Source organism: Choristoneura fumiferana, chromosome 9 (genome assembly GCF_025370935.1).
Source record: "Choristoneura fumiferana chromosome 9, NRCan_CFum_1, whole genome shotgun sequence".
Lineage (NCBI taxonomy): Eukaryota > Metazoa > Arthropoda > Insecta > Lepidoptera > Tortricidae > Choristoneura > Choristoneura fumiferana.
Genome location: NC_133480.1, coordinates 13,163,095 through 13,186,543, shown reverse-complemented (window position 1 = coordinate 13,186,543; position 23,449 = coordinate 13,163,095). Strand labels below are relative to the sequence as shown.

The window sequence follows — 23,449 nt, the reverse complement described above, 5'->3', positions numbered from 1 at the left end:
CCGTCTGTCAAGACCCTTTTTCTCAGGCACGTGTGGAGGTATCAAGCTGAAATTTATATCAAATAAATACTCAGGTCTACTGTCTCTTGGAGCTGTGAAAAGATCAAACTTCTAAGCCAACGCAATCAAAAGATACAAATTTCCGCAAATTTTCGAAACTAGCAAGGGAATCAAAACCTATACAGGGTACTTCCCGTGAACTCATGTCATCTTGAAATTTGGTACGAAGCAACGTCTTATTATAGCACAGATAAAGGAAAGATTGCGAAAACCATGAATTTTTAGTAACATCATAAATAAATAAAGATATTTATACGGAACCCTCGTTGCGCGAGTCCGACTCGTACTTGGCCGGTTTTTTTTCTATAACATTATTTATCGAATGGCGTTGAAAGTCATTACGACAAGGTTCTGTGGTGGCATAGGAATCGAATTGGCAGACTATACTATAAATACCTAGTACCTGGGCGACCGAGCTTTGCTCGGGCTAAAACTCTTTAATAAGCGTTTTCTCAGAGATAAGACCAAGCTAGATCGATTTGTCATTGAAATCGTTGGAGCCGTTTCCGAGATCCCCGAAATATATATATTTATACAAGAATTGCTCGTTTTATCTACTTGCAAGATTTGCTCGTAAGGTATTAGATAGATAGATAGATGTAGGTAACATAAAAATTCTATTTATTATGTGAACGTGGTTAATGAATACAATTTTGCCTCCATAAAATAAAGGTCATTATGAATTTAACCACTGTTTAACCAGTGTGAAAATTTAAATGAAACGAATGTGCTATTATTGCGTAAACAGAGCGATGTCAGGCCCAGGAACAAATAGAAACAAGCTTCGAAAGAAATTGTATGTGACGGAAGGGACTGGCATGTTATGTGCCCAGCTGTGGGGCAGGATTATCCTGCATTATAGACGAAAAATATCAACTACTATGTAACTTGTAGAACCTTAAAAGGGGAAAAGACAAACTAGAACTAATTTTAGGGTTTCTGAAATAAATAACAATCGTATCTTTTGTCTTGTGTAATATCAAAAAATAATATTGCTTTGACTTAACAACTGTCACTTTACTAATAATTCTTCTACGCAAACAGTCATTATTTGCACCAGGGTATAAAGAAGGCACCTAAAATTCACTCTATTGTTTTTATATCAGTTAAAAGTGATACTAAATACATAGTTGCCAATTATTTTTTGCGCGAGTGTATTTTAAAGTTGACACTGGCTTACTGCCATTGTCTTTTTTGCATGCTCTAAGATTATATTTAGGTAACATTTAGTACCTGACTGATATTATATAACCTGTATTGCTCAAGGCAAGATACTTATGAATATTTAATCTAAATACACTCGTTCACCCAAAAACTGCGTAACAATCAATACACACAAATTAAATAAGATTTTAATACTAAACTAAAAAAAAAAGCAATGATTACACAATAATACTAGAATTAATTCTAGGTACATTTATTTGTGGACCTTATGTTTAATGAGAAACAATTTACATCTACGACAAAGCTAACATTATTCATTACAAATTCTTTGATCATTTTTGAAAAGAGATAACTTCTTTCTTACCAATTATCGCTGATTAATTATACAGCCAAATGATATCTAATAGATACAGAATGATCAAAAAATAATAATTATTATTGTAAATCGAATCGAAATAGATTTACATAATTTCTAGCGTTAAATACGCTAACAATTGTACTAGGGTAGCATTAGTTGCCAACACGCTACGTGCGATTTTCTACATGATGTAACGAACATCGCTAAGACGTAGGACGCAAATTTTCAAGTCGACCCAAATCCGTCCATTCTAAAAGGATACTTGTTCAAAACACTTGGTGTGCCAAATATGGTGTAGGTGGGTGTACCGAAATGAAGACAGAGTCCTGAGTGTCACTTTCCGTTTTCTGGGCGCAGCACCAGGCTTCGTCGCCGATCCAATACCGTGGTCTGTGTACAAATCCTGAAACAGAAACTGAAAATGAATCCGGGGCATTTCATGTAGATCTGTGATGTAGATAGATAATCTTGCTGTGGTGGCCTAGTGGTTTGACCTATTGTCTCTCAAGCAGAGGGTCGTGGTTTCGAGTCCGGGCCCGCATCCCTTACTTTTTAGGAATTTGTGCGAAATTACTTTTAAAAAAAATTATCACGACCTTTACGGTGAAGTAAAACATCGTGAGGAAACCTGCACACACTGGCGAAGATATATAGTGTGTGAAGTTCCCAATCGTTTCACCACTTCTTGATAAATTTTATTTGACAGGGAAATTTGCCGTCTCCGTCTATTTGGACAAAACAAAGAGACGGCATCACACCTAACCGCCAGTTAACACTCAATGGATGGTGAAACAGCCCCTTAATAGCATAGGATACTGACCGTTTGACCAGGCGGCCATGAGTTGCCAGCAGGCTATCGGCTCAAATTGGTCACGTACAGACTCTTGAGCTCCGTCTTGGGTGTGTTCTCGAACAGCGCCGCGCGATTCTGACCCTCGCCTTTCTTCACCCAATGGCCATACACTCGGAACGCACAGCCATCTATCACCTGCAAGTAAGCATAATCTATACAATCTAGCTATCTCTATCTGTTATTATCCTAGTTAAGAATTATAAAAGAGAACGCGGCCACATGAAATCGCTCGACGCTCGTTCCCAGTGTCAAATCTGGTCACGTGACATAATAGGATAAAGCTGAAACTGTTGAGCTTTATCGCTGGAAAAAAAAACCTCTTCAATTTCGGCAAAAACGCCTTATTAATTTTTTTCATTTCATCCAATTTCTTTTATTTGTACCACTGCCACGACTGCTACTAAATGAGATTAAGAAATCAGCTTCCAAGGCCAAGATCATTCCTGCAAGACGCCATCTTGTCGCTGCTGTTCGACGCGGCGACTTGAAGCTACTTTTTCGAGTCGTAGGAAATTCAAAATCACCTTCAAAATGGGGTCACGTGACCAGATTTATCGCTGCAATTGAGCGACGAACGACTGCATGTGGCCGCGCCGAGAGAGTTTGGGAAGATGTTTGTTATTAAATCATGCAATAACATCTGTTCCGTTTTATACAAAACTAGCCGTTACCCGCGACTCCGTCCGCGTAGAATTCGTTTATCTCTATCCCGCGGGAGCTATGCAAATTTCCGGGATAAAAACTAGCCTATGTCCTTCTCCGGGACTCAAACTATCTGTATACCGAATTTCATCCAAATCGGTTCAGTGGTTTAGACGTGATGAAGTAACAAACATACAAACAAACAGACTTGCAAATTTTCGCATTTATAATCTTATTAGTGGGATTTGGTATGAAGAAAGAAGAAAAAATATTTGGAACTAAGAGTTTTAAATACAATAAAAGTTGACTTTTGGTGGCTATTTTTTTTTTTACAATATAAAGTGTTTACAAAAAATACTTTGCTAAGACGTGCTACAGAAATCTGTTAAAGGTTAGGTATTTACCCTGTTAGGTATTTATTCCTTTGTTTTCCAATTATTATTTTTTGGCAATTTGTATGCCTGTGGATCAACAAGATACTGTTTTTTTTTTAAACTGTAACTAACCATTTGGTGGTAAAACCTTTGGGACAGACGACAGACGGATAGAGGGAGATACGTGAGTGGCAGCAATAAGTCTCCATTTGGACCCTTCGGGGACAAAACTGAAAAGTTGCTAACCCGTCGATATTAGTATTTGGGCCTTCCCCTGTAGAGGGTCCGGGGGCTGTAATCCCACCCTGAATTAAAATAAATCCTACTAATATTATAAATGCGAAATGGAAATTCGATTAAATTTGGTGTGTATAGCTGAACGTCTGGAATAACACATAGGCTACTTTTTATCCCGATATTTCCACGGGATAGGGGTAAAATCTCGCAATCAACCACTAGATTCATGAAATTTAGCACGGCTGTGTTATATTCAACGTTAGTGAAATCCACTATAACTTTTTTAAATACCTACGAGAATTTAGTAAATCCCGGACAATTCAACTGTTGGTTTTAATGGTTTACACGTGCGAAGCGAAGGCGCCGGTAAACACTAGTACAGGTCAATTCACAACGGATTGAACGAAAGTAATGTCACTTAGATACTTTTGTAGGAAACTGACTGATGCATGTCAATTTGTCTGCGTGAAGTGTATTAAAATAGGTAACACACACTTTCATTCACTCATTGAATCCATCGTGCCAGCTCCTCTGAATCGGCCTGTAGTTGTAGGAGGCAGGGCAGGGACTGACCTTCCTGAGCACGCGCATGGTGTAGGGGTCGGCGAGCGCGGCGCGCAGCGAGACGGCGCGCGCGGCCGTGTGCGGCAGACGGCGCAGGCGCACCGCCGCGCGCACCGCCACCAGCGCCACGCGCAGCTTTGCGCGCGCGTTGAAGCTGCCCTGCTTTATCGCCTGAAGGAAACACTCCTCGTCAGTCATGCGAGCTTGGTACAACCCCTGGTTGGTTTGATCAATTTTACCAGAATAGAAGCTTGACAATGCATGCCGGTGTCATATTCGAGCTAACATAGAGTTTGCATACTCGTAGAATACCGCGCCACGCTTATTTTCCGCGAGGTATTCTATAATTTCATGTTAGTGTGAATATAACAAACGGTACGGTACCGTCTCCGCGCCGCGCCGCACCGCTCCGCCACCGCTGTCAGTGCGTTTCAAGCTTATTTCCTAGTATCTAGCAAAATTTCCATTCGCTTTTTTTACCACTGGTTTACTCAAGCTTTTTAGGGTTCCGTACCCAAAGGGTTCCAACGAAACCCTATTACTGAGACTCCGCTGTTTGTCTGTCTGTCCGTCCGTCTGTCACAGGGCTCTACCTCTTGAGTCGTAATAGTTAGACACTTGAAATTTTCACAGATTGTGGTGCTGTGGCCGCTATAACAAATACAGACAAAAAAAATCTGAATAAAATAAATATTTAAGGGGAGCTCCCATACAAGAAACGTGATTGTTTTGCCGTTTTTTTGCTAATGCCTAATGTTATATAGATAATGGTACGGGTACGGAACCCTTCATGCGCGAGTCCGACTCCCACTGGCCGGTTTTTTACATACTTAGCGTTTTTTAACCCCCGACGTAAAATGAGGGGTGTTATAAGTTTGAACGCTGTGTGTCTGTCTGTGGCACCGTAGCTCTTAAACGGGTGGACCGATTTCAATGCGGTATTTTTTATTTGAAATCAGGTTTTCTAGACATGTTTCATCAAAATGGGTTCAGCCGTTTTTGAGATATTGAACTTTGAAGTGACAAAGTCGGGGGGGTTTCCAACTTTTTGTTGGTTAGGTTAGTTCCCAATTTGAATCGACACAGAAACAGTGTCATCGGAGCTCCTACTCGTACTTCTGTGTGCTTTTGGCCCTGTTTCTGTGGTGTGTATGTTCCAGTACTGGAGCTTAATTCCACACAATCACGTTTTTTCCCAATTTTACTCGACACAGAAACATAGGTAGGTTTAGGTTGCGTTAAGTTTGTATCGGCCCGAAAGGCCAAAAGCACACAGAATTAGGAGCTCCGACGACACTGTTTCTGTGCAGATTCAAATTGGGAAAAACTCTACTATGAAAATAAGCTTCTGTACAAACCTATAGCGGAATAAACCATTTGGAAAAATGCGAATGGAAATTATGCTACTATACTCCATTTATTTTATCATTTGAAACTTAACAGTAAAATTTGCACACTTTTTTAAATGAATAACGGAACTATTTAAAATTGTGTGAACTTCTTTAATAAAGAAATCATAAATAACGCTACTAAGGGGCTGTTTCACCATCCATCGATTAGTGTTAACTGACGGTTAAATGTGATGCCGTCTCCGTCTATTCGAACAAAACTTTTAAATGTACGTGTAGGTATTTTTAGTCCATTTGTGTTCGAAATATCGAGAAACGTGTGTTACAATTTGACCGTTAATTCGAACCTTAAATTAAACGGAGTAAAGGAAATAACGATTCTGGTAAATTTATCCAACCAGCCCAACCCGTGGCACGAATGTGTAGCGCTGACCGTTAATTTCTGAAAGTGAGATAGTCGCGCACACCAAAGGCTTGCCATGCGCACCCCCTGCCCTAACATGATAATGAAAACATGATAATGCAAGAGAATTGCCGATGTATTCCGTAAAGGTCATTGATATTCGGAGAACTTACTCTGAATATTTAAGTATACTAATGAACAAACACGCGTGCATGCATTTTGCAATCCAAACAAGCGATAAAGCGTGCATTCGAGATGCAGATATTTTAAACTTACCTGCTGAACATTCATAATTACGAATATTGTGTTAGGACTATTTGGAAAATCAAAAAAAAACATGTTTTATAATGTGTACAAGTGTGTGCGTGTAATGTGATGTGTGTGTTAAATCTTTACTTGTACATGTATGTGGCATGTAAAATGGCAGTCTAAATGATAAAATAAATAAAATCTAAATTAAAAAGGCCTGGAACAAAAGTATCTGAATCAATTACAAGGCAAGATGTCGCGACCAAATTTTTTTCTACTTGTCAATCCAGAGTAAATTAGTTTAATTTTTTACACCTATCTGTATTATTTCTAGTTTTCTTTTAAGTCTATTCCTCGTTTCTGGTAGGTTAAGTATTATAATTATAATGAAGAATTTCATTTTTTTTAGTTACTCAAGACCAGATCGAATAGTTGATCGAACAGGTGATAGTTGATAGTAAACAAAATGACGACCGGATAGCGCAGTGGTTAGAGGACTTGACTACGTAGCTTGAGGTCCCGGGTTCAATCCCCGGTCGGGGCAGATATTTGTATGAATAATACGAGTGTTTTGATCTCGAGTCTTTATATCTAATATATAAAATTCTCGTGTCACAGTGTTTATGACGAAACTTCTCCAATTTTATATGTTTTTTTTTGTGTATATTCGGTAGGTCTGAGAATAGGACAAACTATTTTTAATACCTTTACGCGGACGGAGTCGCGGGCAACAGCTAGTTTAGTAGATAAACAAGTAGATATATAAGTATGTTTATCCGTTGCCTAGTACCCATTGTATATATTATTATATTGTACTAAGCTTTGCTTAGTTTGGGACTAGGGCAATTGGTGTAAATGGTCCCATGATAATTATTTTATTTATTTAAAAAAGCTACATCTTCGACTTCATTTGCACTTAATATTCAGTGAGAGAGAGAGATCAATCGCCGGTCGTTTTAAATGAAGGAAAAATAATACCAGTAAGCACTGTCAAATTTAATGTGCACCGCCAGCGTAGAGAATCAGATCAGAGCAACAAGAATACCGAACTAACATTTGGTCCAGGCCTTAAAGTTTAGACTGTAGTGTAATGTCAGATGCAAACCCACACAAAGTCTTTGCATTACCATCGCGAGCTGGTCGATGCGTGACATCCGGCGACTGGAGCTCGATAGCGACTTCTTCAACGGCGTCATGTCCTGGTCCCATAGCTACCAGGGCCACAGAACATTCATGTAGTGTGAATAACATGTCGTAAGTGCAAGTACACTTGGGTGTTCATTTATGTACAAGGTTCAAATTTGGTTGCTGCTTCTAAATTTGCAAGTGGCTTCGTTTACTGCATATTGGTTATGCGTTCCTGGTTCATAGTGATTGTACACAACAAACACTAGTCTGCAAGTTTAATGTGTTACAATATTTTCATATTTTATCATTTTCATCAGATTTTAATTATTTACTTAGACCGTCCTTGCTTAGACCAAGTAAATCGTTGTCATACAAATTTCATACCTGAATTAGGAAACGCACTAGCAAAACTAATAAAAGGTGCTGCATTAAGCTTCGAAGTGCTGCATACACAGTAACAAGTGTACGTACATCGTTTTAGAGAAGCGAAAATATACTAAAGTTACTTGGATGCAGTCAGTATTAAAAAGTGTGAAGAAAATAAACCATTACACAGCAGACTACAACAAAGTATAAAACAAATAAATAGTAAGTAAGAAATAATAAGTTTAATCGATTTTAGGTTTACAATATATTATTGAGATTTATATTATTGAGAGATTGAAACGAATTTAGAAATGTGTTGTGTTAAATTTAAATTCACAACATAGAACAAGTAAATAACGCGAAAAGTGGGTTGGGGCCTGAAGGCCTTACTTGCATTTAGTCTTGGCATTCAAAACGTCTCAGTAGCACACTGACCAAGTATGCAAAATGACTTGTTTATCTAATGCCATGATTACAAAATTGTCTAAGTTTCAGGAAAACGTCTAGGTTGAAATGCACAAGTAGGCAGAATGAACAAAGCGTTACGTCACAGTTTTCTTGTAACAAGTTCGTGAAATTCGCATCATCAGTTGTTGTTCTTGGCCTATAAATGCTCTCATGCTGAGTTGCCAGTGTGACTGTGCCAAAAAATGACAACTTTATTCGGAAAACGGCTAAAGAAAGGCTAAAAAAAAAAATAGTGGTCATTTGGGTGTTACGTAACGTTTAGGAAGGGGGAGGGGTACAGAAAAAACGTTACGGCGCGTTACATTGGGGGCAGGGGAGGGGGTCAAAAATCTCCAAAAATTGCGTTACGTATTACTTGAACGCCCCCTAAGGTGGTCTGCTCGCCAAGGCTAAATGCAAGTAAGGCCTTCAGGACCCAATCCCGAAAAGTTCAATTCAACTCGGATAGTTAAGTGCTGATAATTTATATATCTGTTAATGTGGGTTTTCCAGACATAAACATTTCCCTATACCATCCCAGTCAAATAAAACATCTCATACGTATGTATCGTCGAGCGAAATACTAAGCAAACATGAATTCTTACCACTGTATTGAAGAAGGAATGGTTCAGAGCGTCTTCAATGGGTAACCTCTGGCTTGGCTCTACCATCAAAAACCGCCTAATTAAGTCCTTAGGGTCATCTGAAAATGTTTTATACAAAATTTAGTATAGGGGTCTCTGTATTACGCCGAAATATTATTCACAAATGTTTTATGCCAAACTGTTTCATTTCCAAACTCACGATGAGCTTTTTTCGGAACTTTCATAAAACAAACCTAACCTAACCTACTGTGTTCTATAAAACCATTTAGAGTTGGGAAATAAAACAGTTGGCAAATGAAACATTTGGGAAAAAATAATTCTGCGAAACGGCAGGATACCTAAGTATAACCAGTTGAATTTGGTTCTAAGGCTTCGTTTTGAACTGAGAGAGGAAAAGAAGACCCTCTACAGTGGCGTAGCTAGGCGTGGGCGGAGTGGGCCCTCGCTCGCACTTAAAAGGGCCTCACGAGGCCTTTTAAAATGTGATGCGACCATAAAAAAGGGGCCTCGCTGATACGACTTCGCCCACGTCTACATTAGTCCACGCTACGCCACTGACCCTCTATCAAAATCGTTTTTAACTGGCCAACCAGCTTTACCTTGTTTTGGCTCAAAGACAACTGGTAGAGCAGAATAGCTAGCTGTAACTATCGCGGCACAGTGTCTTGTGTACCAGATACCTCCCGCGGTAAAGTGTCCATTATACCAGGTACCCTCACCGCATATAGTGTCCATTGTTACTACTAGTCAGAGCCGGTATGCTTCACTCTAAAGTGAATAACCAAATTTTTTTGTATACTTTGTGCAGTATATCTTCAAACAACTTGATTTAGGGGCTGTTTCACCATCCATTGATTAGCGTTAACCGACGGTTAAATGTGATGCCGCCTCCGTCTATTCGAACAAAACAAATAAAGACGGCATCACACCTAACCACCAGTTAACACTAATCAATGGATGGTGAAACAGCCCCTTAATCTTGTATATCTGAGAGAACATAAACCCGGAATACTATACGAACAGAATACCTGATATGTCGGCCCATTCGGGACTGGTGAAGGAGTATTTTCCCTCCATGATGTTTCGCAGCATCACCATTTGCTTGCGATGCCAGAACGGCGGACAACCAACCAATCTGAAATATTAAAAGTTCATTTATTTTATTTGAACATTACATTTATTTAGAATATTGAGCAAACTAATACTGTACTTAAAATTACCATAACTAATGAAATTCCGCGTAACATTTGTATGTTCGCGGCATAATTAGCATCGCTGCTCAACTGGCTTATAATAGGTAGGTACTTCTGATAAATATGTGCCTGGACTGTTAGTTAACATTCAAATAAACTTTCACATGTATAAAGTTATACCTAAATGTTGGGCGTTTATATAGTTATAATTTACGTGACACGACAGGACACCAAAAAGGGCCTCCACTCACCATTAAAAAATGGCACTTGATATTTATTTCTTATTACAATCTTTTATTTAACTTGCCCTGTTTGTTCTTGATTGACCCACTACCAGTGGTCGGGTGGAGTTGAAATTTGGTAAACATATGTAAGCTGGATGACAATGCAAGTACAGTGAACAAAAAGTACAGTCAGCAAAAAAAAACTTGTATTAAAAATGTAATTTTTCTTTGTAATTTTGTATCTAGAAGAGCGACACTACCGTATAGATAGTAGCGTCAATGTGTGGTGTTTTCGCTTTCTCGCTCACTGTTGATATAGCTCGCAACTATTGTTTTAATAGATTATCTTATCATAGTTAATTTAATGTGCTGATTGATACATGTGCAACAAAAATAGCTTCCACTGCAATGATTATCTTCGCAATAAATGTTACGACTTTTTAATAACGGTTACTGATATAATTTGCGTCAAGACTTAATCTAAGAGTTGCGTAACCCGTCGGCGGACAGCAATTAACTTTTTTGCTAGCTTTTATAATCATCATTATCGGTTTTAATTACAGATTTCATTAGAGCTAAATAAAATGTAAGCAAAACTAATGGAACATGGTATAATTGGTTATTAAAATAGTCGAGGACAAAGATGTGTATAGATAGGTACATTATTGTGAATTATTATTTTACAATAAGGTGGAAAAAACATTTTGCAGAAGGGCCATATTTAAGGAATATAAATTTTACATTGCATTACATTTGCGGAATTACATTTGAAATTTACCACGAGCTATGCGGTGAAGGAAAACATCGTGAGGAAACCTGCACAAACCTGCAAAGCAATTCAATGGTGCGTGTGAAGTTCCCAATCCGCACTGGGCCCGCGCGGGAACTATGGCCCAAGCCCTCTTGTTCTGAGAGGAGGCCTGTGCCCAGCAGTAGGACATATATAGGCTGGGATGATGAAATTTTACATTATTAACCTTATACGGTTAGATAATGTTAACCTCCTACGGCCCACCATACAACAAAATATGACATCGAAATTAAAAACTTAATGTCTCATAGATAGTTGAATTTATTTTTTTGGAAATTTGAACGATACAGAGAAAATTACACTTTATTCCTTTTTCAAAAGATATAAGTTTTATTGCTAACAATAACTATATGTACTAGTATTATCACTTTGAACCCCAGGAGGTTAAGCTAATAAATGGCTTTTAATATACTTACAGGGTGAACATAATGACTCCACACGCCCAGCTGAAAAATAATAATACATATGTTTTTAAAATGCAAGCTATTAAAACTGCTAACTACTAGCTTAAAAATAAAATAGTATTGTTTGGCAAAAAAAAACAAAACGTTTATTCTGAAAGTAGGCCGTAAAGGGCTCTTTAAAATATCACTTATTTAAACTACCAGCGCTTTCGGAAAGACCATCTTAGCCAAGAAGAATTCGCCGCAAGAAAGTTGGCAGAAAGTCATTTTTTCAAAACAAATTATATAATTAGAATTATCTTGACTATGAAAGCTAACATAACAACGTAAATTTAAAATAAGATATGTAGGTATACAATACAATACAATGACTCTTTATTGTACACCAGAAATAGTAAGTGATACAGAAAGGAAGGACTAGTTTACAGCAGGTGGTGCATCAACAGTGGATCAGAATATAAATCAAAAACAAAAAGGTTAACATTTATATTCTGCCAGTTGGCAGACTAAAACGCTTATTATACGCGCCGGCACTGAATGTGTCAAAATTAAGTCTTTGTTTCGGAGTCCCATTCTAACGTCAATATCGAGACATTGTCTGAAAACACTAGATAAATATGTTATTAAGAATCGCATGCGACATTACAGTTCAGAGGTCGGCTATGAGGAATCAAACGGATAAAGAGCGCGCGTCGCGTCCGATAAGCTATTCGACAACCGATAACTCTGCTAATTTAACAAGTAACGCAGCTGCGATAAACGTCAGTAAACAAACATCTGAAGCCTGCATTGTACTATCAGAATGAAGACTTCGAAATGAAGACAGTCGAGATCAAAAAAATATATTTACACTTTAGTAACTTGTCATTGTATGCTTTGAGCTTTCTGTCAATTTTATACAAAAGTTGAAACACGACGTAACTGCGACAAGGTAGTAAAATGTAAAGATATCTCTGACTTCACGAGTATGCAATAAGCTAAAAAAAACTCCTAATAAAATTTTCCGTCCGTTTTCTTTTGGATAGTATAATGTTCCGGATGCATCTGGATCGCTGGGCCAAAATCACCACTGACTGGGTTGCATGCGGGCACCGGAGCAAAGGTAGGCCTATAAGGAGGTGGTATGACGACTTCGAACGATTCCAGCCAGACTGGCGACATTTTGTCGAAGCCACAGACAAGTGGAAGGAGAAAGGGGAGGCCTTTGCCCAGCAGGAGGATACAGTCTATTAAAAAAAAACCAGGCAAGTGCGAGTCGGACTCGCGCACCGAGGGTTCCGTACACATTTATAGGTACGTAAGTAAACGGGAATCGTGTCTTGAAGATATTTCTCGCTTTTTCCGAGTGATTTAATACATCCAGTGTATGCAGAGCCCTACTCTTAAGCAAAATGTACGCAGTGTGGGGTCAGATTATATTGGTCATTGATATTTACAGACAGACATAAAAAATCAAGATTTTTCAGATTTTTGTAGTTGGTGGTGTTATAATAGCTACCTTCATACCAAATTTCAAGATTCTGAGTTCACGAGAAGTACCCTGTAGGTTTTAATCCCCTTGCGAGTTTCGAAAATTTGCGGAAATTTGCAGCATAAACGGCTGCATCTTTTGATTGCGTTGGCTTAGAAGTTTGATTTTTTTACAGCTTTAAGGGACAGTAGACCTCGGTATTTGATATAAATTTCAGCTCGATACCTCCACGCGTTCCCGAGAAAAAGGGTCTTGACAGACAGACCGACAGATGGACAAAAAGTGATCTTATAAGGGTTCCGTTTTTGCCTTTTGAGGTACGGAACCCTAAAAAGTATATATTATAGCTTTTGTGTACTCACATGTCGACCTCGAGCCCGTAGCCGGGCGCGTCTTCGAACATGTTCGCTTTCAGCGTCTCCGGCGCCAGGTAGCCGGGCGTCCCGCACAGCTCTGTACACAGAATGATAACATTCAAATACAATATTATTGTAACCCCTTTTTTAGAACCACATACAGACATGTCAATGGACTAAGGCTCCGTCTCCACCAGACGTGTGCGAGGATGTGTCGCGAAAAATGTGTTTTTCATGAGCCAATAGAAACGCTTATATCAGGTATCATATTGCAGATGGTAGGACCTTGTGCAAGGTCCACCCGGATTGCTCGCTAATCCTGCCGTGAAGCAGCATAGCAGTGCTTGCCGGTGAAATTACTGGCACGTGAGGTATCCCATCTTAGGCCTCTAGGTTGGCAACGCGTCTGCAATACCCCTGGTGTTGCAGATGTTTACGGGCGGTGGTGATCTCTTACCATCAGGAGACCCACTTGCTCGTTTGCCATCCAGTCGAATAAAAAAAAAAACATTTACCTGTCCTCGCACGGGTCGGGTCCCATTGGCCTTACTTGCATTTAGCCTTGGCGAGCAGAGCACCTTAGTTGTATTTTGTCCGGGTAGCAAAATGCCTTGGTCTGTAAAACGCCCTCATTGCTATAAGGCATAGTAGACGGAATGACTTGGCTGTAAAACGACTTAATGTCATAATGTTTTAGTGGGTAAATGGTCTGGTTCGGTCTTGTAAAACTATTTAATACAATCAAGACCTTACACAATTGAGTCATTCTGCCTACTTGTACATTTCACGATCTAGACGTTTTGCTAAGTAAGTCTTCCTAAAACTTTGACAATTTTGTAATCATGGCATTATATAACCAAGTCATTTCGCATACTTGGTCAGTGTACTACTGAGCCGTTTTGCTCGCCAAGGCTAAATGCAAGTAAGGCCAACGGGACCCGACCCCCTCGCACAGCACATCTCTGGTGGAAACAGCTGAGCGGAGCGAGGCGAGGTAACTGAAGCGTTTCTATTGGTTCATGAAAAACATATTCCTAGTAACACATCCTCGCATGTCACTGGTGGAAACGGTGCTTAATTGAAGGCATAAGGGTCTACGTTAGCTGGTGCGGGCGCACGCCTACGGGCGCGGGCGCAGGTAAAATCCGCCGCACGCCAGTTAGCGCCGCTCGGACTAATTTTCAATAGGCGTCAGCCAGCGTAGGACCTTAATCAAGACGCACAGCAGTGCGTCCGGCTAAACATTTGAAACAAACGTCGAGTGACACTATCAACATCACATCATATTAGCTGTGTGACGTCCACTGTTGGACACAGGCTTCCCACGTAGACATTCAGTTACCTACTGCGGTTGGAAATCCACCGTGCACCCGCAGCTTTAACCAGGATACTAGGAGTGACACTATAATTGGGAAAATTAACCGGAGCCCTCTCCGAGTCGAGCGCTTTTTCCCCCATGTATCTCGGAGCCTAATTTTGTTACAGATTTATCAGGTCTATGTTAGACGCTTGCTTCATTGGAGTGCAGCATTGAAAAAAGATGCTATAGGCATAGGCGGATTATAAGTACTTAATCCGTATTAATATTATAAATGCGAAAGTGTCTTGTGTTTGTGTGTTTGTATTTTTGTGTATTTGTTTGTCCGTCTTTCACGTCGAAACGGAGCGACGGATCGACGTGATTTTTAGCATAGATATAGTTTATGGGCCAGAGAGTGACATAGGCTACTAATCACACTAATTAATACGCTAATTTCACTAGCGCCTTATTAGATTAGAGGTGACGTCAAATAATTAGACCAAGTTCTCGGTAAAACTTCAGCTATCTCTGACGTAATTGTCATCGAGCCTGAGGTTTAAATATGATCTTCTCGATATGGCACAGCATATGACACGAGGTGTAGTAATAACGCTAATGTTTGGACAACCGGGTCAATATTCAATCAGACCTTGACATTAAAATTTGCCGATATCATTCGAGCGAGGATCGAGCACGCGCCGCCTCTTGCTGCGGAATAAATGCTCGTTGATAATTGATCTAGAAGGCTCATTAACTTATGATAATGTTACATAAAGGGAGATAAATACATAGAGAGAATATGAAAGCTTATAAAATTAATTGAAATAAGGCTTTGTAAAAAAACTACCTACAAGATGATTTGGTGATGCCGCGCATCAAATTTCAAGTCAATCTGGTCACTAGAGGGTTCAAAATTCAACTTGCGAGATTAACTTTATACCTACAAACATAACTATAAGCGAGGGTGAAGGACTGAGGGAGAGGCAGTTTGTCCACTACAACAATAGCGGCAGGCAAGCAACGTCTAAACTAGATGAAACACAAGTCAACGCTAGCTTGTTTATCAGACCGAGCCCTTTGGGACAGACAATATTTGTTTCTTGTTGTTTATTACCTACAACGTGACGAGCGTGTTGATTTTTTTCAATAGCCATTTAAATGCGAGGAAATTTACAGGAGATAAAATGTCGCAATTTTAATTAAAATTAAATTCTCTGACCCTTGAAATCGACACTAAGATGATTGAAAAGAATGGCTATTATAACTTTATGGTTGGCTTAAAAGTGAGTTAATTAAGTTGGATCAGACGTTTTCAAGCGGTGCGCCGCGGCACACCAGAGTGCCGCGTATACTTTCAAGTGTGCCGCGATTGCCACGAATCGTATGCTGCATTGAAATCATGAATCACGTTAATGAGAAAATAGTACAAAAACAACTGACGCGTGGCGGTGGTGTGTGCGATTCGCGTTGTCAGGTTGTTATTATGGTAACGGAGCGGAAGGAATGGCGGGGTGGGTGGAACCGTCGACGCGCCAGTCCGACTCGCACTTGGCTATTTTTTACTGGTGTGCCGTTAAAACCAAAAGGTTGAAAACGCTTGAGTTGGAGTGTGAAAAAATAAAAATAAATACCAAACCTAATTAACAAACACATTAATTAAACATGACTTTCGAAATAAAATCAGAAACTACCTAAGTTTTGCCCATTTTTGTCGCCGTAGGAACAGAAAAAAAATTAACGACATAAGTAGTAACTTGGAAAACACACATCCCTGTAAGAATGCCCCCCCTCTCCCCCCAAGAGGGCAAAAAAGGGAAGGCCTATGTCCAACAGTAGATAGATACCCTACGGCACAAAAAATACATTACAATGCTCCGTTTCCACCAGAGATGTGCGAGGATGTGTTGCGAGAATGTGTTTTTATTGAACCCACAGAAACGCTTCATTTACACATCCTCGCACAGCACATCTCTAGTGGAAACAGCGGAGCGAGGCCAGGTAGTTAAATAAAGCATTTCTATTGGTTCATGAAACACACATTCCCAGGAACACATCCTCGCAAATCTGCTAGAAATGCAGCATAAACAGTTTTGTTTAGGAAGCCCAATTGGCCCTTGAACTTACCGAATAACTTCTCCCCCTCCTTGAGCACCTTGGCGAAGCCGAAGTCTGTGATCTTGACATTGAGCTGGTCATCCAACAGGATGTTCTCTGGCTTCAGGTCGCGGTGCACGATGCTCTTGTTGTGGACGTACCGGACGCCTTCCAGGACTTGCCTGCGGAGGGTTGGATGCGTCAGGCGGTGAGGTCAATCAAGTTAAATCTACCTTACTCCGGAACCGCGATAACGCGAAATTATAGGTAGGCCTTGGAGGAAAACTCTTAAATATTTAAGTTGGTCATTTCACTTGAAGGAAACATCCTTTTATAAAAAAAACGTAACTGCACTCGAAAGATTTTCTAAAATTAATAAAAAACAACTTATATTAACGTGTTCTTCGTAATAGAACTGATAATAAAATAAAATGAATGTTAGATTACACTTTAATTTTAAAGACCTAATGTTTATTAGAGAATTTTTATCCTGAACAATCTTATTGATTAATATAATAAATGTGTTATTGTTTTTAATTTTTAGCTGGTGAGATTAGCGAATTCTAGAAAAAAATTTAATGCAGTTTTGTTTCCTTTTAAAAATAAAAGTATGTTTCCTTTATGTGAAATAAGCTAACTTAATCATTAGTCTCCCGCCAGAGCCTATCATTTTTTCCACCGTGTATGACTGTGGAGTGAGATCAAGTACCACCTTTCTCGTAAGAGGACACAGGAACCATGCCCAGTCCTCACCCAACCCTACGGGGGTCGCGAACGTCAGTTTAATCGCTTGTCCTTTTTTTTATTACCTATTTGATTCAATTCCTTACGTTCCAACAGGGCCACATGCTTGAGCCCTATTGCCTAAAGGTCTCGACATGCCCCAAGACAAAGTAATTTGTATAATAAACACACCGTATAAGTAGAATGCGTAATACCAATCTAGACAAAATTTAAAACGGTATCACTTAGAAATTATCTCGATTATTTATTGTATAGATAGTTGCACACAAAGAGTGAAGTTATCAATGTTATCATTGAACGCCAAAATTCTATCACATGCAAAACAAACAGAATATTGAACCCAAGAACCAGCCTGGTTGACAGTATTCTTACATACACCGTGTTTTTCTTGATTTCCGATAACTTCGACAGACGGCTCAGTTCATTGCTAGAAACTACCTGGTAATTAATTTTTTGCCCAATAAATAAACTGACATATTTAACCGTCTTTTGCTAAATTGTATGAATTAAAAACACTTTAGTTACAGACTTTTAAAAAACGTCATAATTTAAGAACTTTTACTTTGTTTTTCTGTGTAGTATCTTGGAGAAAATTAACTTCACTTGACCTGTGCTATGTCCCCTTAAAATTAACGGAAATCAAAAACAACCCGTTGTATAAAAAACATAAGACGAGACACGCTTATTACTTTAAATAATACTTTAATGCAACCACTGCAACTACATTGCAATAATTAATTAGCAAAACTCAACGCACTCGACCATTTCCTTTTGGGGACCCATTTTCTTTTCAACCTCTTGAGGTAAACACACACTCAAAGCCATTGTTAAAAAAAAAATTAATTACTTTAACAAAAAAATATATAATTTTCTAGAAAAGTACTAGGAGTACAGTACAGCGCGAGCGTCACAACGCGACTGGGTCATCCGAATGCGTAGAATGTACGCGATCCCGTCATTTATCATAAGACGCACGTTACTTTATGTACAGTATGGTATATTCTAACGTTTCCACCCGGCAGTCAATATTTACGCCGTATGCAGCATTTCATTTTGCTTTTGCAAGGATTTTAATTTTGGTACCTTACCTTGTCAATCTAACTTTAAGTAAGTACTTTAGGTAAGTACATACCTCATAATATATCTAGTTTTCTTCTCAGAGAGTGTGACCACCGAAGTGAGGTAGTCAAACAGCTCCCCATTTTTGCACAATTCAAATACTAAAAATATGAACGTTTCTGACTCGAAAACGTCTTGCAATTCAACTGAAACAAAACAATCACAGTTTAATAACATATTAATTTCATAGGTAGTTACGGAGCGGCCATGCCGATGCTTAAAAAACGGTGACGGTACGGAATCGCAGTGACGTGTCGTATGCGCACCGTTTTTTTTGCATGCTCCCTACCAAAAGTCGTGACGTTTAGGTACGGCACGTCACTGCGATTCCGCACCGTCTGCGTATTTTAAGCAGCGGTGTGGAGGGCATGCAATAAAAACGATGCGCATACGATGTGTCACTGCGATTTCGTACAGTCACCGTTTTTTAAGCAGCGGTGTGGCCGACGACGCTTAGATAAAAAATATTACTAGGTACTTATACTAAATTAACTTATAATAAGATGAACGCAGATGAAGTCGCGGGCAACAGCTAGGTAGTGCATAATTATTTTTTTTTTTTTTAGTTGTCTTTTTTGGCGGCGTTTTTTTTGTCGGCCTTTTTTTTCATAATCAATCTAGATGATTTCTTTGGCTGACATGTTAGTAATACAAAAGTTCCATCCTGGTACGCGTTTCACTTTCTTTGACTGTGCCTGTCCTCTACTGTTAATGCGAATAAGATGAGATGTGTTAAGTTTCGCAGTTGTATTTTTTTCTGGGATGGAATACATTAAAAATCCCTCCCAATATTAATGAAACAATTAAGATGGTAAAAACATGACATGGCATCATCTCATCACATTCTCATATAAATTTTGGCTTGAAACATTTCAGTCCAAGTCACAAATAGTCAGTAATTATTTTACAGATTCTAAAATAGGACTATGTAGACTGCCAACTCTCTACCTAAATTAACCTTTAATTAATAAGACCCCATTTATTGGAGCATACTACCACAGAATCAGAAGCAGCTATCGAATACATACCTGGCAAAGGATATTTTTAAAGCTAGTAGTATTTTCAGTAATTACAATGAATATTGTAACTTATTACTAAAACAATAAGGTTGAATTAATCAATGCATGTGGTCGCTAAATCGCCTCTACCTTATTAAGGGTTAAAGAGATAATTTATCTATGAACAAGTATTTCATGTGCCCTAAGACCTGAGGCCATATTGTCTAACGTGCTGATAGATAGAAACTTTAATCCTCATAACAAAATAACATGGCTTCATGGATTGCATCCGCCATCTCTTTCTAACCACATCTTATATTGTGTTTGTGTGACAGAAGGAAGTGGTGAAAACGATTGTGATTCCAAGTGTGTTAGACAATCATCATCATCATCATCTCAGCCGTAGGACGTCCACTGTTGGACATAGGCCTCCCCCATAGACCACCGTGAACCCGCAGCTTTAACCAGGGTGTTAGACAATAAGGCCTCAGATTGTCAACAACAAAAGCAACGCGTGCCATAACAACTCACTCACTAATATAAGGGTGGCCCGCCACCATCCGCAGTATATGGATCTCCTGTCGAGTGGCATCTCGCATTGTGTGCGTGTCCACTCCATCCTGGGACTCCTGACTTAGATCAATGATCTTGGCCGCATACTCGCGACCTGTCTCCTTCTCAACACATCTCCTGACCGTTGAGCTGATGCCTCTGTGAAAAGATGTCAGGTTGGAGTTGGAACTGAACTAAGGCTCAATTGTTTACAATACAGGTATTAACATCTCGTAAAATCATATTCATTGTGTCTACTCTTGTTTCTGTTTGGAGGGAAGGGAAAGTTCACCTTTGTATATCAATCTCAACAACAAACAGTTGGTAGTTTTTTTACCTATGTTCAATATAATATCGCACGTTAAATCCAATACAGTTACTATACAAAAAAGTGCTTTTAGTCAGGAGAGCCATGAAATGTTTTAAGCAAAATAACTTATAGTGAGCAAGCCATATATAAATTGTGTGCAATTTTTATGTAATCGCAAATATTGATGGTAGTTTTTAAAGGTAAAGAGGGAAAAATATAACATTTTCCTTTTGGTAATATTTAATTTTAAATTGAAAAATAATAGTCACAGTCTTCCACTTATTATTTTTCATTTTAATGCTGAAAATGTAATTAGGTCTCCAAAACATAAAGGAAATTGAAAAAATTAACTTTTTGTTTGAACAAAATCTTACATTCCTAACTCTTATTTAGAAAAGAAAAAATAATATTTCAGGTAAATCTCAACAAAAAATCAATAAATTTTGTACTTAGAAATATCTAAACAAAAAATATCTAAAATTAGCATTTTCCATACTCCACTTTCGAACGAAAAGCAATTATTTTGAGTATCCTACTAATCCTACTAATATTGTAGTGAGAGTGTAGAAAGAGTGAGTGAGTATGTTTGTTACTTCTTCACGCTGAAACGGCTGGACGGATTTGGATGAAATTTTTAAAACATAGGATACTTTTTATCCCGATATTCCCATGAGATGGGGATAAAATCTCGAAATTACAACCGCTGGGCTTAGAGTCATGAAATTTGGTATGTAGGTAGTTGGACGTCTGGAATAACACAGGCGACTTTTTGACCCGATATTCTCACGGGATACCTAGGGATAATATGTTGAAATAACAACCCCTGGGCTTAGAGCCATGAAATTTAGTATGTAGGTAGCTGGACCTCTGGAATAACAAATAGGCTACTTTTTATCCCGATATTTTCACAGGATAGGGATAAAATCTCGAAATAACAACCGCTGGGCTTAGAGACATGAAATTTGGTATGTAGGTAGTTGGACGTCTGGATAACACATAGGCGACTTTTTGACCAAATATTCCCACGGGATAAAATCTTGAAATAACAACCGCTGGGCTTAGAGCCATGAAATTTAGTATGTAGGTAGCTGGACCTCTGGAATAACACATAAGCGACTTTTTGACCCGATATTCCCACGGGATATCTAGGGATAAAATCTTGAAATAATAACCGCTGAGCTTAGAGTCATGAAATTTGGTATGTAGGTAGCTGGATGTCTAGAAAAACACATAAATGACTTTTAGACCTGATATTCCCATGGGAAACTCACTTGGATTTTGAGCAGAACACTGGCACTAAACACAAAATGACACTTTCACTTATAATTTTGCAGAATTTCAGAAAGGAGATGCATATCTTTTTGTTTAGTGCCAAGCTAGCAGTAAACATCCGAGACAACTTTGCTAAATGTCATTCAAGAACCAACACCCTCTAATGAAACCAATAGGGTTCTTAGTGCTTCGCTTAAATGACACTGTAGCTTGCGCCAAGTGCCATAAAACGGCATTAAATACCAATAATTGATATTTTTTCATATAGTGACGGTATTGGATTAAACATGCGATATTATCTATTCCTGATGGTCTGAAAGGACAACCCACTGACACCATCCAAAAGGGTGGCATTATGCTGATTTGAGACCATTGTGTGACCATATTTTTATTTATTTTATTTTATGTAATGTCAGGAATAAATTTTTTCTTTTATATTTATTTTGCTTTTGATTAGTAATGTAACAAATATTCGCATTTGCAAAATTTCTGTGAATGTTTTGCGAATATGAAAATCAGAAAAACAGACAATTATTAGATAATAGTAGGTTAATAAAATCAAAATACATTCATTTCTTGTTTTATACAAAAAAACTAACAACTTTGTAATCACATTATCAGTATTCACTTAATCATTTGGTATTAAGTATTTATTTATTTACTTATACAGTATGTCACTCAAACAGTCATCATCTCTCATGATATCTCATATTATGTTGAACACTGTCCAGCCATTTATGCTACAAAGAGAATGAAAGAAATAAAGAAACAAGCATAAGCTCGAGAAACATAACCCCCCATCAGGCAAGTTGGGTAAAAAGTATGGTAAATCCAGTTAATAGTTGTGAACAAATTATGAATTAAATTTATTTTATTTACATAAAATTATAAAACCCATAGTTCAAGGGTCCAAGGAAAAATAATTTGTGTATTTGCTGATACAAAACATTGATTAACTTTGTTGACTATCTTGTTTTATAGGTGTCTCATGAATAAACCAATTGGTTATGTATACTTCGCCCTTGAACATGCAGGTTTCACATTTAAAATCGATGCCGAACATCGGCCGAGGTAGGTTCCATCCTCAAGGTCAAACAGAACAGTTGCTTATGACTAATGTCTTGTTCATATCACAACAACGGACATACATTCATTTTCGTGCCGCTAGCCCCTCTTGGCAGCTTCACAACTCAGAAATCACGTTTGTTTCTGGTGATTGACACTTGGCGTACCAAATATAGATCTCTCACCTGCCTATGATCTCCTTGGGTTCATATTTTGCATAAAACTCTTTAGCCGCATCTTTGTCAGGTAAATCGTCGTCTTCCTCTTTCGCCATGCTGTTCACTTTGGTTGTTATACTTTTTATCGTTCAGGCCAGGCGTAATTAACCCGTTCACAATGACGAAAGGTTATTGTGGACAGCTGACAGCATGCATTAACGCAAAATTTGAATAAATTGCCCTTCTTACGTAATAATTACTACGAGCAACTAACTGAACTATAAATGAGAAATTGAATTAGGGATTAAATTGCAAACTAATTATTTGATTAGAAATTACAAGAAATTTAAATAATACACACAGCCAACACAGACTCCATTTCCAATATATGTCGATTGTCGAATTGTCGACCGACAGATAAACAGTGTTGCCAGATAGATGGGTTTTACGTACCGTTACGCAAATTCAAGTTTGAGTACGCAGTACAATATTTATTGACAAACTGTGCTTTATGCAGCTGGTGCATAAACAAAGGCCTTAAAAAAACGGCCAAGTGCGAGTCTGACTCGCGCACCGCGG

General features: G+C 38.6%; 1 protein-coding gene across 2 annotated transcripts; it reads right to left on the bottom strand.

The window, feature by feature from the left end:
* Positions 1 to 1,020: 1,020 nt before the first annotated feature.
* PhKgamma (phosphorylase kinase gamma) lies at positions 1,021 to 23,294 on the bottom strand. 2 transcript variants are annotated; one of them, XM_074092486.1, is made up of 12 exons: positions 22,898 to 23,294; positions 20,049 to 20,224; positions 18,529 to 18,661; positions 16,683 to 16,834; positions 13,265 to 13,355; positions 11,444 to 11,473; positions 9,828 to 9,934; positions 8,800 to 8,897; positions 7,381 to 7,464; positions 4,262 to 4,423; positions 2,403 to 2,570; positions 1,021 to 1,985 (listed from the first exon to the last, which is right to left on the bottom strand). In XM_074092486.1, the coding sequence occupies exons 1-11, from the start codon at positions 22,984 to 22,986 to the stop codon at positions 2,436 to 2,438; spliced, it is 1,257 nt and encodes a 418-aa protein (XP_073948587.1). In that variant the 5' UTR covers positions 22,987 to 23,294; the 3' UTR covers positions 1,021 to 1,985; positions 2,403 to 2,435. The 2 variants fall into 2 exon arrangements, with proteins under 2 accessions (XP_073948587.1, XP_073948588.1); XM_074092487.1 differs by lacking the exon at positions 7,381 to 7,464.
* Between the last annotated feature and the right edge of the window lie 155 nt (positions 23,295 to 23,449).

Excerpts from the sequence above, each read along its gene's own strand:
- PhKgamma (XM_074092486.1), bottom strand. The coding sequence starts at position 22,986 with ATGGCGAAAGAGGAAGACGACGATTTACCTGACAAAGATGCGGCTAAA. Across the intron at positions 9,935-11,443 it reads GGAGTCATTATGTTCACCCT|ATTGGTTGGTTGTCCGCCGT; the intron begins GTAAGTATATTA and ends TTAATATTTCAG. Across the intron at positions 7,465-8,799 it reads ATTCCTTCTTCAATACAGTG|CTATGGGACCAGGACATGAC; the intron begins GTAAGAATTCAT and ends TGGCCCTGGTAG.